This window comes from Rutilus rutilus (genome assembly GCF_951802725.1).
Source record: "Rutilus rutilus genome assembly, chromosome: 18".
NCBI classification, from domain to species: Eukaryota; Metazoa; Chordata; class Actinopteri; order Cypriniformes; family Leuciscidae; genus Rutilus; species Rutilus rutilus.
Window position 1 is genome coordinate 33,321,050 of NC_140231.1, and position 17,449 is coordinate 33,338,498.

At 34.0% G+C, this 17,449-nt stretch overlaps 1 protein-coding gene across 1 annotated transcript in view; it reads right to left on the reverse strand.

Moving 5' to 3' along the window:
• Window positions 1-313: 313 nt before the first annotated feature.
• tcf4 (transcription factor 4) overlaps window positions 314-17,449 on the reverse strand; it is a 176,822-nt gene continuing 159,686 nt past the window's right edge. The window contains 5 exon segments of the mRNA XM_084387639.1: window positions 314-7,596; window positions 9,622-9,781; window positions 11,635-11,864; window positions 14,008-14,170; window positions 17,254-17,374. Coding sequence (XP_084243765.1) covers window positions 9,645-9,781; window positions 11,635-11,864; window positions 14,008-14,170; window positions 17,254-17,374 — 651 coding nt within the window. The 3' untranslated portion in view covers window positions 314-7,596; window positions 9,622-9,644.

Below are 17,449 nucleotides of genomic sequence, written 5' to 3' on the forward strand. Positions count from 1 at the left end.
ATGTATGTTTACTAAATATCAGATAATTAAAAAAACAATGTATGCTGCTTTTATACTAAAAATTATTTCAGTAAAACATCAAAAGTACTGTTACTTGCAATAGACTGAAATTGTTTGTATTCTAGTTTAGTCAGGATTTAAATGTCTTTAAAGGAGAAAACCATAAATGATGAGTCTTTTAAAGATGTTTGCAATTCCTATTCCTATATGATAGTTCTTTGGTTAATTAATGTAAACCAGTTTTGGCTGCATTTGTTATACTGTAATTCTACTTCAAACAAACAAACAAACCAGGAGTTCTGAAAGCGGTAAGTCATAAAAATGGCACATTTATTGCTACAGACGGTCGTGTACATGAAATCATTACAGGATGAGAACAAACAGGTGAAGATGGAGGATGAACTTTAGAGAAAACGACACGCTTGCACAAAACCTGCTCAGACACTGTCTGAAATTACCACATAAAACAAATAAAAAAGAATGAATAAACACACACACACACATTGCGACACACATTAGACAGGACGTGTAAAGGCCCGTTCACACCAAGAGCGATAACTAGGCTATAACGATAACGATATAGTTCTAATGATCGTCCAAAACACAACTATAATAATGACGGCACAGAAGAACGATACTTTCAGATGATCCCCTTTATCCCCCCCCCAGCTGATGAAGTTTAAAAACATTGATAGCCAATCAGAATCCATCCGTCTTTAACGAGCTCGAGCATTTAAAGCGACAGACACAAAACTGAATAAACAGAGCGATATCGTCGGCTGGTGTAGTTATCGTTCCGTGTGAACGGGCCTTTAGTGTGAGTTTTGAATCACGGTTCTCTCGTCAAACACATCAACTCATCCTTCGTCTCCAAATCAACACTTTAAATAGCTAAATAAAGTAAACGTTTACTCTGAATGATTCCAAAACATCTATAAAGTGGAACAGTCTTGATTCAGACGTGTGCACCGTTTGTGTAGTTTTCTCATTTTGTCATCAACATCACTGGTATAAAAGGATCGCAAACTGTAAAATATACGCCAAATATAGTCCGATTTGAAATGTACTTGATGTTTTTCGTTAGAACAGACTGCACTCGTCTATTTCATAGCAAAAAATGCACTAGACAAAAGAAGCTTTATAACAAAAATCCAGGCACTGGTACACGGTGATTCTCTGATGGTCACGATTCTTCACTTAGTTGCATCACAAGTAACAAGAATAAAAAGGCCACGGTTCATAAATGCTCACCATTACGTCTATAAACATGTTTAAACCACTGCACAAGCTTGACGGCAAAGAAACACAGAACGGTGAAACCGGCTCGACATATTCGGTTAGGTGATTTGTTGATGTTTCATTCCTCCTGTCTCGCTGTATTGTGCTTGGACTTGCTCACAATTATGAAGCGGTTAAATAGGATTACATCTTGTTTTGTTTTGTTTTGTTTTTTTTTCTCACCTTTTATGATGTGAAAGGTTAACCGTCAAAAACAGGTACGGAAGACTAGGGTTTGCATAATCAGTAGACCTGTTTTCAGAGAATATCCCTTGAATTAAGTTTTTTTTTTGCATTGCATTTTGCATGCATAAAAAAAAAAAAACATTTGCAAAGATGATAAAAAAATTAACTATTCAAGATATGTTATCTTTAAACAAGTCTTAAAATGTTATGCAATTTTGCTTCTCAAGTAAATGCATCTTGTTTTAAAGGTGAAGCATTTCATAATGACTGTTTTCAAACAAGTTTCCGCTATTTTCCATTGGTCACACTGTAAAAAAAAAAGTTAAGTACTGTACTGAAAAGTACAATCAACTTGGATGTTTAAGTCATTTCAACTTAAATTACATCAAACTGACTTTAAATGGGTTGAATCTTGTATAAAAAAAAGTAGTGCTGGGCAACGAATCACGATTAATCACATCCAAAATAAAAGTTTGTATTTACATAATATATGTGTGTACTGTGTATATTTATTTTGTATATATAAATACACACATATGCATGTTTATATTTAATAAATATTTGCATGTATATACTGTAGTATATATATATATATATATATATATACAATTAATTATATAACACATTTTTCTTAGATATTTACATGTATACTGTGTGTATTTATATACACAAAATAATTATACACAGTACACACACACACATATATTATGCAAACGCAAACTTTTATTTTGGATGCGATTAATCGTGAATAATCGTTGCTCAGCACAAAAAAAAAAAAAAAAAGTCTCACCCTAAACTAAGAATTGCCATATGTTTGGCATCACAAACTTCAATTGTAAAGATATTTTTACCTGAAAATATGATTATATGCTGTGCAACCCTTCATTGTTGGTTTGTGTGTGATTGACATCTGCACTTTGATCCACTTTACTGATGTGAAAAGGTCAGCGAGCTTCATCTGGCAGTGGATATCGAGGATGATTTGAGCGACTCTCTTTATTGAAATCAATGACACGAATAATCACAAAGCGCAGAAGTGTCGACCTGCTGCACACGGCAAACACGTTGAGAAATCAGCAAAGACCAGTTGTACGTCGCTGTTTGCGTCAAATAATCTTTATCTCACAATCCTCCATGTGAGGAGCACTTAAATAAACAGAGATGACACTGCCCAGGGTTGCTTTCTGAGAATGGAAAAGATCGCTTACAGTTCAGTTCTGCATTTGACTAAAAAAAAAATCAGTTCATAAAAGCAAGAACAAGTATGTACATTATGAACAACCAAGAGGAAAACATCATCTTTTCCACTGCAATCATAATTCAATTGGCTACAACAACATGATGTGGCACAAGGAGAGAATTAGTCAAACATCTTTAGCACTGGCAAAATACAACTTCAGATGTCCAAAATTTACTGAAGGACGAGAACACTAGCATGTCTGAAGCAATGCAAAAGTACAGATGTACCACACTTTTCAATACTAGGCTTTTGCTGGAGTGTCTTTTTGAACCTGCAAATAAAGTAGAAAAACTGACATTGTGCATGTTGCGGAAAATGTTTAGGCATAATATTTAATATTTATGTATTTGGATTGAATGTAAATTTTCCATGCATTTAGATTACACCGTTTTAACAATAAACGACTAAAAATGAACGCACTGCATATTTGTCAGTCATACATAGTTTCTGCACTCATGGCATAGTTTATTATTAACTAATTCCATCATTTTAATTTAATTTGAATGATCATTTTTTTAAATGGATTTATTCAAATTACTTAGAATCAGGATCTACTCCTGAAAATAAAATATATTCAGTTAAAGGGACTATGTAAGAATTGTCATGTAGGGCATATTAATCGCTTTTTATTGCCACCGTGTGAACAGCTTGTAAGTAAACACGCTTTTTGTAAGATGCTTTTATTACGCGGGACGTTTTTGCCGGGAAAATCTAAAGAGTGTGACGGTAACGCGCGCTCCTGAGAGCCCGGAGATAAAGCAGAAAGAGCTATTCTGTACTGTAAAGTCAATGTGTCTGGCAAAGAAAGGTGATTATTCAAACTATAGTCTCAAATATAGGCCTAGGAACTTAAAATCAAACTATCATAACAGTGTAATCTGAATGACCTCATCTGTCGACATGATGCCGTGAGTTGCATCGCTACGATCCTAAACTGCTGTTTCTCACCACTGTCTTTTTTGTCGTGTGTTTATTGTGTTATTGAGAGGAAAGCGCATTTACATATTTATCTAAACGTCGCTCTCAGCAGCGTCAGGATGTTCGTTAACAGTGTATCGATGCAAAGGCATTTCTACCTGGTTTTTACTTCTAAAGCGAAGAATGAAGAAGAACTTCGGCGTGAGGATAACAGGGTCTTGAATGAGTGCTTCTCAATATCCCTCCTCGCTCCTCCATCCTAATGGTGCGTTCAAGTCATCTCTTAAAGATCGTATTTACGAGCTGAACGCCACCACAATGTCGTAAATACCAGTGGTATTTCTTTGTTCTTCATTTTCTAGAACTAGAGTAGAACCTTGCTGTGTTTTTGTTTAATTAAGAGAAAGTACTCAGCCATGTTACTCGACGAAAGTGACTTGAACGCCTGCCGTAGTAAACACGACTTCCCAGCTCGTAAGTACGAACTTCCCAGGAGGACTTGAACGCACCAGCCATCTTGAAGGACATCTCAAATCTCTAATTGCACGGCGAGTATCGAGGAGTCATGAGCGAGGATGCATGCGTTTCCTTTGCGGAAGAGTTGTATCGACTAAACGTGACGCACATATAAATTCACATCGGTTACTATAATTTTAATTTTCACTTTACCTTTGCAGTTTTTATAAACCATACCTCTCACATATGTGACCCTGGATCACAAAACCAGTCACGAGTGGCACAGGTATATTTGTGGCAATAGCCAACAATACATTGTATGGATCATAATTATCGAAAATTAATTCAAAATTACTAAAATTTCTTTTATGCCAAAAATCATTAGGATATTAAGTAAAGATCATGTCCAATGAAGATATTTTTGTAAATTTCCAACCATAAATATATAAAAACATTTATTTGTGTGAGTGAATGCAGCACAATCGCGAACATAAATGGACTTTAAAGGCGATTTTCTCAATGTTTTTATTTTTTTGCACCCTCAGATTCCAGATTTTAGCCTACATCAATGGAAAGCTTATTTATTCAGCTTTCAAATGATGTAGGCCTATAAATCTAAATAAATAAAAAATGACCCTGTGACTGGTTTTGTTGTCCAGGATCACATATTTCAACAGGGTATCTTGCTTTATTATTATTTATTATGAATTTCTTTAATAACCAAATGAATACAACATAAGGGAAGATCCTTTGAGCGCTGCTGTTGACGCTGTGAAGTGACGCTCGAGTGATCAAGTATTCCAATGTATAAATAAGCTTTAATTCGATTCCTCCGTCCTCCTTTTCTTTCCTTGCGTCCTTCTCTCGCATCCTACAGGAGTGGAGCTGAGACACGAGGAAAGGAAACAAGGATGTACAAGTAAGAATTTAGAAGCACCCAATGAATCACGTTCAGTCTCTTGTACGTCACGTGTGCACGAGACGAGCACGCGCAGGAAGTCACAGGCTGCAGTTCACTTAACGTCCACCGGTGCCGCTAATAACAAGGGTTTCTGAATTCTATATAAAATATGGCTAGCTGTGGAACAAGTGATATTGAGTTAGTTAAAATGTATGAGATTGAAACAAATTTGATTTATTGAGGATAAAAATATAAACATGGTTACTTTGCATTAAAAACACATTCAGTTTATTGGTATTATTACAGAAATCTGACTTGTTTCATTTATGTATGACAGACAAATATGCATAGTTTGTTTGTTAAAACGGCATCATCCAAATGCATGGAATTTTTATATGCAATTCATAGACATCGATCTTAAATTCAGGCCCGAGTATTTTTTTTTTTTAATGTGAGGGCATCCGAGTCGTCATTTCAAAGTTGAGTCGAGTCGATTCTTTCAGCGATGTGTCACGAGTCTCTTTACAAAAAGTGATAACGTAAATTAAGGTCTGATTGTTGACACACGTTAAACGCTAATCAATCACGTCTTGACCAGGCCACATGATCAACGGCAGGGAACGCAGCAAACAAACGTCGTCAGCCCTGCTCGTGACTTCTATTTACACAGAAAATACTCAATTAAAAAATGACAATGAGGATGAGAGAATTATCATATAGCTTTGATTCCCGACCCCCACCACCCACCTTTAGAAAAGAAAAATGTTCCCAGAAATATAAACAAAAAAAAAATTTTTTTTTTTGCTTTTGTTCTCACTACATTTTCAATGTGACACGTTTCAACACACAATGAATTTTTTTTTCCCCAAAAAAAAGAAAGGAAAAAAAAACTGATACAACGCATTTCTAAACACAAAATAACAACAGCCTACATGTAAAAATATAACTTTTACATACACAATTTCAAAATAATGGTAAGTTTGCATTTGTTGCATACAATTTACAAATGTCCGTGTTTCCCTTGCCGGCCGCAGCTTTAGCGAGAGCGACACTTCGGTCCCGTTACGATCGCGCCGACTTTATGAAAAAAATATCACAACAGAGTCACACGTCTCTCTCGGACGTCTCCAGAAAGAAAGAAACATCAATCCTCGTGAACTCTCCTTTCCGTCGGACTCTCCTTTGTTTATATACTGTATATATTTCTACATTTATATATAGCGATTTTTCTAATAGACTTTATGTCCACTTTCAGTGCCTCCCGTTGATAAAACCACCGCAGATCCTCAAAGATCGCCTGCGGGTTCGTGATCATCTTTTTTTTTTTTTTTTTTTTTTTTTTTTTGACAGAGAAACCAGTACAGACAAAGAATAGAGAGATAAAAAAAGAGAAAAGCCATTTTACACGTACGACCACACATTTGTACTGAGGACTACAGCGGCTCAACAACAAGCCAGTTTTCATAAAAGCGATATCTATAATACAATGCTCAATAACGACGTGGTGACAGGTGGGCGGGGCTGTGGGTGGAGCCACGAGGGGGTGGACACACCTTCTAATTACATATAGCCATACAGTACATTAAATACAGTTTATCCCAAAAAAATACTTTTTTTACCTTTTTACTTGTTTTTTTTTTTTTAAATCCCAGGCCGCAAAAAACCTGACTGCATAGACCTAATGACTAACGTTTTCCTAAGCTTGCATCCTAGAAAGTTCTGATAATGTTCTCCTCCAGTTGTGTGATGATATGAGCTCTAAAAGGCACATTGGTTGAAGTTTAGTCATGTTAAAATTGCATCTTCGGGGTCCGGAAGGGGCTTGAGGAGAGAAGAAGGAGCGAATGAACGAAGAGAGAAATGACCTAATGAAGCACATCTGACCTCTAAAGTGACCGCGAGGTCTTCAAGAGCAAAGCTGCGTTCGCTGACGGTCCGGTGAAGGAACGCTCTGGCCTCTAAACCTTCTGCTGGTTTCAAAACAGCGTGACGTCCCATGCCAGCTTCTTTTTTTGGGGGGGGGGGGAACTAAAATAACATTATTGCGAACGGTTTTGTGAAATTCTACAGCCTAATTCCGTCGTGCGTTTGATTGACAGCCCCTCTCGTCCCAAGGTTCCGATTCGGAATTTTCAGAGTTCTATTCTTCCGCGAGGAGTTCCGTGAGGCACAGCTACAAAAGTTCCACAGTGTGGACAGGATTGCCATTGAAATCAGAGGGCTGGTCTCGAGTCGACCTCCAAACGTCTGTACAACTTCATGATATGTTTGAAGAATCCTCCATCTGTCTGTCTGCACCTTTCAAATCTGTGTGTGTGTGTGTGTGTGTGTGTGTGTGTGCATAAAAACGTCTTCTTTTTGAACTGGGAATGCTCGGAGGAAGATATGGACAGCCATCCCACGTGACTCTGCCGTGTTTCCGTAATTTACAGTATATATATAGATATATATATATATATCCGCACAGATGGCGTGAGGAACAGGAACACATAGAAGTTGGTCGGTCAGATGGAAGTTTGATTGATTGGTTGATTGTTTGACTGACGTTCAGGGGCAGAAATAACGCTGTCAAAGGAAGTGATCGCTCATCATTTTGATGAATTCTGGCAGCTTTGACCTGATAGAGAGAGAGGGAAGTTAACATACAGTACATATTCATATAGTAAAGTATCGCAAACACGCTTGAAAAGTGGTGATGGAAAAAATATGAGAGGTATTTCAATGTTTTCACATTCTCTCGCAAACATTTCAGTGCAAAACGTCTGCGAGAGAACGAACGCAAAAGCATTCTCTTTTTTTTTTTCCATAAATGTAGATTTTCCCATTTAATCACAGATTGTGTAATGAAAAAAAAAAAAATACATAAATAAAAGTATTTTCATTAATGTAACACAGTAATGAAAATTATACTTTATGGACACGATGATTTTGTTATATTAAATTCAGCAAAATTTAAATGCCATATGAGAAAATACCACACCTAATACTGTTATTTAAAAAATCCCTAGCAATCTCTTATAAATTTGTGTTGATTTTAGGTTCAAATATAAAAAGTGGATCAAACTAACACATCAAATCAAACTACCGATTCTACAATTTAAAGATAATATATATATATATATAAACCCTAAAGAATAATATAATGCCACGCAAAACAAGTTAATAGTCCTAAAAATATGCTTCATATTCTTCAGATTTCTCAAATATTTAAATAAAACAAAGGTTAATGAAGTACAGTAGTGGCTTAAAGTGATTGTTAATGACCCTACAAGTTCAATTAAACCATCAAAATATTAGGAAAATATTTTATTATATTTTTATAAAAAAAATATAAAAAAATATATAATATTTTATTTATTATTATTTTATTAATTATTAAAATTATTGAATATTAATTATTTTCTTTTTTTTTATATGAGGGAAGAACAAAACACTAATCTTGTACGGTGTTTATCTGACAAAATTATTTGGCAAAAAAAAAAAAAGGCATAGAAAAAGAAAAAGCTGACAGGAAAAAGACTAGAACATAATCAGTTAATAATATTTGGTTGGTTCTCTCTTATTTTTGCATGTTTATAAATGCTTACAAAATCTGGACATATTTAATAATTTGAGTGAAGGGTGAAGATGTCAGTTTTGGCCACTACTGTACATTCTACAGAAACACTATTTCAGTCTTTCTACCTCAACATTTCACATTTAATTCAGTTACTTGCCACGTCTGTGAAATCTACAAGCAATATCTGAGTGAAAATGATTTTTCAGTGCATATTTCATATCAGTTTGGGTGGAACAGCTTTAAATGATCCGATACTGATACTGACTTTCAAAAAACAGATCTTTCCTCTACTTTCCATACATTACAGCCTCTAAAAATGTGATCTTTAAAAATATCTACGGAGAATATCTGCTTAATTCCGTCATGAAATATGCAAATGATTCCAGATGAAAGAACCGGGTTTAATTCACACCTTCAATTCTACCTTAATTATACGCCGTAAACTCATTACCGGCACATTACAGTCACTTACACGGGGAACATGAACCTTTGGAATCTGTTCACACCCATAATGCCATGTGAACATTGCACTTTTCAGCTGTTATCTGACTGTACACACACTCACAGTATAAAACAAACAAACAAACAAACACATCATAAACATCTGAATGAAATGGTCAGTGATATTGTGTACATGAACCTTTTAATGTTCAAATGTGCATTGTGTACAAACATCATCCTTTAGCTTTATTAATTAAATCTATTGTGAATTAATAAAATTTAGTCTATAGTTTGAAAGCAAAATCTATATGTACACATAACCCACACATACGGCCAATCTGTTGTTAAAATGCGCCCATTGTTACACTTTTACAGGTTATTATTCGGATTTGTTTTTGTCGCCACCAACAGAAAACCAGTCCGTTGAGTTAAAGTGGCATGAGACCAATAAGGGGGAAATCCAAACGTTCTGCATCACTTTGCCCAATAATTGTGTTCAATCGTGCCAAAGTTTGAGACAAAACACGTGATTGCAGTGAAAAAGCTTGTTTCCTCAAACCGAATTGGAGGTTTTGGTTTGGGTTAAAGGCACATCATGGGACATGTACAACAGCAGATTAGTGTAGAGTGAAATATTCTGACCATTTACGGGGGGGTGTGGCTCTTTACATTTGTCCCATGGGATTGGACGCCTCGCCCATGCTGTGGTGGGAACCGGCCAATGAGAGCGCAGGACCGTCCGACGACCCCTTCTCCTCTTCTCGTCTCTTCAGACACGCCGCTTTTGGATTGAGATTACGCTCTGGAACGAGAACACACACACACACACACACACAGTCACTCGAGTGCAATGGTTTACTGCGGTTAACAGTGTGTGCAGGAGGAGAAATGCTGTTTCACGGATACGCCGCCATCAAGAGGGACGAAAGTGTCATTACGGCCAAACACAAGCAACATGTGGTGCAGGATTACTTTAAGACACTGTTCAGTAGTAGCCTACATTTCACAAATAATTACAAAGAAACGACAAGTAACACATGGAATTTAACGTGAAATTTAGAAATTTTCTTGTAAAATATATTCCAATAATTTTTTAATTTACAACTTCGAAAAATTATTTTTTATAATGTTAAAGACTTTAATATTTCTAATACCATTGAAAAATAATATTACTTACAATGATTAATCTTATAAGATATCATATTAATAATTTGAATATATATATATAGTTTATATATAATTAAATATAAACTATGAAATTGTTTATTTTTAATATAGATAATACTTTTTTTATAGTGTAGAAGAAATCATATATATATATAAAAATAAATTAATTTGAAATCACATATATAAATATATATATAAACGATTATAAAATGATATTCTAAATATATATTACTAGGCTATATTATTAAATATAAATAATAAAATTGCTTTCTTTTAATAGTATTATAAATAAAATATCATTTTTCAACATAATTTTGACTATTAATTATAAATAATTACCGGTACTATATTAATTTATTTATTTTTTTAAATTGGGGAAACACTTAATATTATTATTTATAAAATATTAATAAAATAATAAATATATTAATATTTACAGTATCATTGAAAAATAATATTATTTACAATTATTAATCATATGAAATATAATAATAACAATATTAAATTGTGTATATAATAAAAATATGTAGTTATTTTATTAAATATAAATAATATTTAAAAAATCATTATTGTAAATAAAATAATATTAAATATAAACATTATTTTGACATATGAATCATTATAAATAATTATTATTCAATTAATTATATTTGCAATAATCCAATTTTTAGGAAAAGAAAAACACAGTCCGAGCAAACAGTGACAAAAAAATAAAGAGATGTTAAAAATCATAGTTAATATTACTTTCTGGTTCATTGGAGGTGAAGTGGAGAGCAATGCATTGTGGGATACAGTATTCAGTGAACTGCAGGACATACACTGATTGTAGGATGGGTCATGCTCTTACAGGGTTAGTTCTCCCAAAAATGGGCCTCTGAGTGAGTTCACGTAGTGTAACAGCGCAGCGCTTCTGGGTTGTACGTCAGAACGGAGGCTCACTATTGGCCGACGCTGGTCATGTGTGTGATGCTGGCCAATGGTGAGCCTGCGTTCTGACGTACAACCCAGAAGCGCTGCGCTGTTACACTATGTGAACTCACTCAGAGGAACACAGAAGAACATGAAGAGTGGAATAAAGTGGTTATTTTTGCGCACAGAAAGTATTCTCGTCGCTTGATAAACTTAAGGTTGAGCCGCTGTAGTCACTCGGACTATTTTAAACATAGTCTTTACTAACTTTCTGGGCCGGCAAGTTTCAATCCTTTAGAAGCCTATGAGGAGTGAGACAGCTCTCAGATTTAATCAAAAATATCGTAATTTATTTTCCGAAGATGAACGAAAGTCTTGCGGGGTCGGAATTACTGGCAGAACGAACCCTTTAACTCTTCTGGTTCCTATGCATCAGTATTTCATCCTTTATAATGCTTGGGTTATATACAGTATGTATGTTTTTTTGTCTCAGTGTTATAATTGTGGAAAAATTCCACATAAACATTACATTTGTCATGGCAATAAATGAGTGCGTGCATGTGCAGTGAAGGCACTGACCTCGGACCTGCTGCTCGAGGCTGAGGATGACTGCGACGGCCTGGTGCAGGATCAGGAGTTTGGTCTGGGGTTTGTCACTCTTCAGGTGGAGTTGCACCATCCGGCCCAGCTCTTTGAAGGCCTCGTTGATGTCGCGCACGCGCAGCCGCTCGCGGGCGTTATTAGCCATCCGCCGCTCCTTCTCGCGCTCCAGCTTCTGCTCCGGCGTCAGGTCCTCGTCGTCGTTGTTACTGTGGGTTTAACACGGACCAGAGCGCTTTCTCACTACTGTACTCGTACTGTATATCTCTCTCTCGGACACACTCAGTCCTGCACACTTACACTGTACATCATCATCAGGAAATATTTAGATTTATTTAAGTTATAATAGATTTAAAAAGTATATCAAATTCTCTATATAAAGTACATTCAAAAAGTATATCAAATACTAAATATATCAAGTATATAAAAAGATATAATAGATACAAAAACTACATATAATTCTATATAAAGTATATAAAAAGAGACAATATAATAGATTCATAAAATACTAGATAAATGGAATATAAAAAGTACATAAAAAGAAAATAGATACAAAAAGTTTTTTTTTTGTATATATAAAGTATGTAAAAAGTTATAATAGATTTTACAAATAGATTCTGGAAATTCTACAATTACAGATATTTAAAGGTATAAAAGTATATACAAAGGTATATCAAATTCTCTCTCTATAATATATATATATATATATATATATATAAAGTACATTTTAATAGATTCAAAGAGTATATAAAATACTAAATATAAGTATATAAAAATATATAATGGTTTGAATATAATGGTTTGAAAGATATAATTATATATATATATATATATATATAAAGTATATAATAGATACAAAAATATATAAAATTCTATATATATAAAGTACAAAGATATACTAGACAAAAAATATCAAAACTTCTCTCTCTCTCTCTCTCTCTCTCTCTCTCTCTCTATATATATATATAAAGTATATAAGAAGATATAGTAAAGAACATAAAATTCAAGATTAAATTCTAGAAGATCATGTTATCTCTAGCAGTGCATCCCTGGAAAATTTTATGTTGATTTTAGGTTATAAAAAGATGCTACAGATTTCTACACAAAAACCAACAAAACATAATAAAACTAAAAATGGCATGAGAAATCACACATCAAGTCACAAATATCGTCTCTTGAAATTTGAATCAAATGAGTTGAATCGAATTGGTCATTCCAGGTGGAAATCTATAAACCCTGTCCGGCGTTTATCCTGGAAATGTCTGGGAATGTTGGGATGAATTTGGGATCCAGGACGTTCCCTACTCTCATGTGAGATGAGAAACAACTAAAACCCGGCTCAAGACCGGAGGAGATGCTGAACAACCCAAACTAAAGTTTTAGTTATTTTGTTTTTTTAATTCATTTATTCACAGTTTTTATTCATTTTCATTTCAGTCAATCAAAATGTTATTGTATTTTAAAACTTTTATTTTATTTCATTTTAATATTTAAATTTATTTTCTTTTACTTTTAAAATTTTCTTTTTATTTAAAAATATTTATTTTTACTTTAAACATTTTATTGTATTTTTAACTTTTATTTAACTTTGTAAATTTTATTGTATTTAAAAAAATATTTTTTTACTTATAAAATTCTATTTTATTTTAATTTTACTTTTAAAATTCTATTCTATTTTACTTTACTTTTTAAATTTTATTTTTAAAATTGTATTTTACTGTAAAAATGTTATTGTAATTTTAACTTATTTTTTATTTCACTTTAAAAATTCTATTTTATTTTTACTTTACTTTTTACATTTTATTGTATTTCTAAATTTAATTTAATTTTACTTTTAAATTTTATTTTTAAACTTTTATTTTAAATGTTATAGTATTTTTTTTATTTTAATTTTATGTTACTTTTTACATTTTATTTAATTTTACTTTTATTTTACTAATTCCAGTTAACCTTTATTTTATTTAAAACAACAACAAAAAAAACATTTTTTTTCTAAATAATATTTTTAGTTTAAGTTTCAGTTAACTATATTAACCCTAAAATGAGACCTTATTTTAAAGTGTTATATTAAACAAATCTATTAAAAATGTACATAAACATTTGATGTGTTTTTCCTGCGGTAAAACTCCGGATGAACACATGCATATATCAGCCGTTTTATATGGATTTCGTTTAGAATTTTCTGTAAAGCTGCTTTGAAACGATGTGTATTGTGAAAAGCACAATAGAAATAAATGTGAATTGAATTGAATTGGGTTTGTCATCTGTGCGTTTAGCTGCCTCTCAGAACACGCTTCACTTCATCAAAGTCCAGCGGGCGTTTGAATGAAGCGAAGCTCTGGTACGGTTTACCTAGATCTCGACCTCTCTAAAGCGTTCAGGTCCTTGTCCAGCTCCTCCTTGCTCTTCGCTCCCAGAGATTTACTGTCCTGAAGATTCTCGTCTCCTTCATCTTCAGATTTGATCTCGGAGCTCACAGACGAGGTGCTCTGACCCTGAAGACCACTCGAGAGAGCTGGACACACACACACACACACACACACACACACCGTTAGTGAGGAACATCTCCATCATCTCCTCAAACATTATCATTCAGATCATCTGGACATTATTAAACGTCTGCATGAATTATTCTGACAGCAGTGTCAGCAGAGAGAACATGAAAGAACAACAGAATATATGTGTGTGTGTGTGTGTGTGTGTGTGCAGCGGTGGGAGGATGAATAGAGTTCTAGAGTTGTTTCAGACAGCTGGTCAGACTGGATATGAGGAGAAGGAAGAGGAAACAAAAGCTTGATTCGGGACAGGCGTTTATTCTCCTTCACGGCTGCTTTGATCTGGTTTGATCTGGTTTGGTCTGGTTTGAACCGGTTTGATCTGGTTAAGGCTGGTGAAGTTTAACCAGGCTTGTTTCACACTTCGCTGCTTACAGGAAATGACATCGCTGGGAAAGACACTGCGACTAATGGGAAGCACTTTATGAAGACGGGAGAAAGTTCTCCTTCAGCTTCACAAAAGACTTACATTAAAAAAAGCATGGTGCTTCATGGTACACATAAATATGGTAAAGAATGATTACCATATTCATATACTGTTATATTCAGAGATTTACTCTAGGGTGCTTCAAAGAACATGCAGTGTTAGTTTGGCAGATGTCAAAAAAATCCACAATATTTTCATGGTTTATGCATAAAATAAAATAAAATAAAATAAAATAAAATAAAATAAAATAAAATAAAATAAAACACATTTTCATTACAAGCATATGCCAAAATAAAGTAAAATATTCATTATGTCAAAATAGAACAATAAAAAAAGTACATGCCAAAATAAAATAAAATAATAATTAGTTAAAAGTTTATGCAAAAAAAAAAAAAAAGAGAAAAAAAGCAAAACTGGTATTTCAAAGAATTATGTATTAGTAGATATAAAAAACACAATAATATTACTTTTTGGTACACACCTATAAATAAGTAAATATAGTAGATTTATTACTATTAATTATTATAAAAAAAAAAATAATAAAAAAAAAAAAATATATATATATATATATAAAAAAATATATATTACTTGTGGTACACGCCTATAAATAAATAAATAACAATGACACAGTGATGTTAATACTGTGTTACTTTGAAATATACCATGGTACAGACCTGAACATACTGTGTAATATATTTACATATTTACTCCGAGGCATTTCAAAAAATACTGTGATATTAGTTTGGTATATTATCATATATTTAATTAAAAACATGGTATCACATGGTAGTATGGTCACAAAACACAAAATTACCAGTTTACTTCAATTAGTGACTTCCAAAAAATATGATATTTTTCTTAAGGAGAAGTAGTTTGGCGGCACCACCGTTGTACATGAACTACACTGTGAAAAATGATTGTTGGTTTGACTTAAAAAAAGTAAGTTTCCTGGTTGCCTAAATTTTGAGTTAACTGAAATTAAAAAAATTGAGTTAATACAATGAAGGAGATTGGTTTAATAAATAGAAAGTCAAAATATTATGTTATCTGAACCACATTAATAAAAATCATGAATATATATTTTTTTACAGTGTACACAAAAATGCTAATGTAGTAAAAACACAGACTATTACCCTAGTACATGCCTAAAATACCAGGGTAATGTTGCTATAAGAGCTCCGGCGGGATGAAAACCACATCGTGATTCATTCCTTCTGGATGCCATTCACAAATAATCATCTGTGATCCACAGTCCTATTATTTATAATGTTCTTTTTCATATTTTCCAGCACTCAGCACCTCATTAACTGTTTGGCTGGGTTTTCCAGAGAGGAGAGCGTTTGCCAAGATCTCCGTTCGGAGAGAGTAAGTGCTCCGCTTTTAAACCAGCCTGGAGTTTTTACGCCTCACTTCCCAGGTCATATACAATTTCCTTTTACATATTCATATTTGAAATATAGCGCATGGTTTAACGCACTCATAATTGTTCACACATTAGGCTGGAGGCCGGCCAGCGGACGCAGGGAAACGGGCAAATCAGCGCTTTGAGCTTTAAAACCAATTCAGAGTCTCTTCCGCTCATCAAGGCCGCATTCATTTGATCAAAAATACAGTAAAATCAGCAAAATTGTGAAATATTATTCCAATGTAAATCATCTGTTTTCTATGTGAATATACAGTAAAGTGTAATTTATTCCTGTGATCAAAGCTGAATTTTCAGCATCATTACTCCAGTCTTCAGTGTCACATGATCCTTCAGAAATCATTCTAATATGATGATTGGATGATATTGAGGGCCAAATTACTCTATAATTGAATTAAGAATTTTAATCTAACCCTAAAAATATACAGTCAAACCAAAAATCAGACACCAGATAACATTTGTGATATTTTTTTACTAGTGTGATCAGGACACTATAGTTCATTAAAGTAAGTGAGGAGGGCAAAATAAAGTAAACTGTGACATATTATACCCAAAAACTCTCCATACAGAGACTACCAGTTAAATATATAAACATTTGGGAGCAAATATTATTCAGACACTTTGAGCTGATCATGTTTTGCTGAAGTGTTTTGTCTTTAATTGCTAATGCTCTTTTCACACACAGACTGAACACAATGAAGCATTGCTTGGTGATTGGTTGAGCTAAACTGGTATTATCTAATTGAGTAGTTAAATTTAACAGCTGACAGATATTCAACATAATTCATGTGTGAGACAGTCTAACAGAAGGATAGACTAAACCAGTCAAATATCAACTGAGTTCTGCTCATATTTTAGTACCATTTTCTAAACTATAGCGAATAAACTGTGATAATGTGAGAAATGTTGAAGGTGTCTGAATACACTTTGGTTTGACTGTATGTGTGTGTATAGTATGTATATATTTATTTCCAGGCCTGGAACAGAAGAAATCCCAGATTTTTCCCTGTTCTCCATGAGCGTGGGAATATGCTATACGTGCATCTGTGTTTGTGAAGATGCTCTAAAATGGCGGCAGATGGAGAGAGAGAGAGAGAGAGAGAGAGAGAGAGAGGGTTGGCATTGAGCCCGTTCTGTGCCCACACTGTGCCAGCCTGAGTGTATGTGTGTGTGTGTGTGTGTGCATGTCTCACCCCTGTACGGGTCGGGCTGGCTGAGGTCGGGGGAAGTGGCCGACGGCACAGGAACCGACCCCTGATTGGTCACGATGGGATGAGCGGTCCTCAAACCCACACCGTCCTCACGATGGCCCACCTGGACACACACACACACAGAGAGAGAGAGAGACGTTACGAAACATCTAAAATGCAAATGCATTGGTTCAAAAGC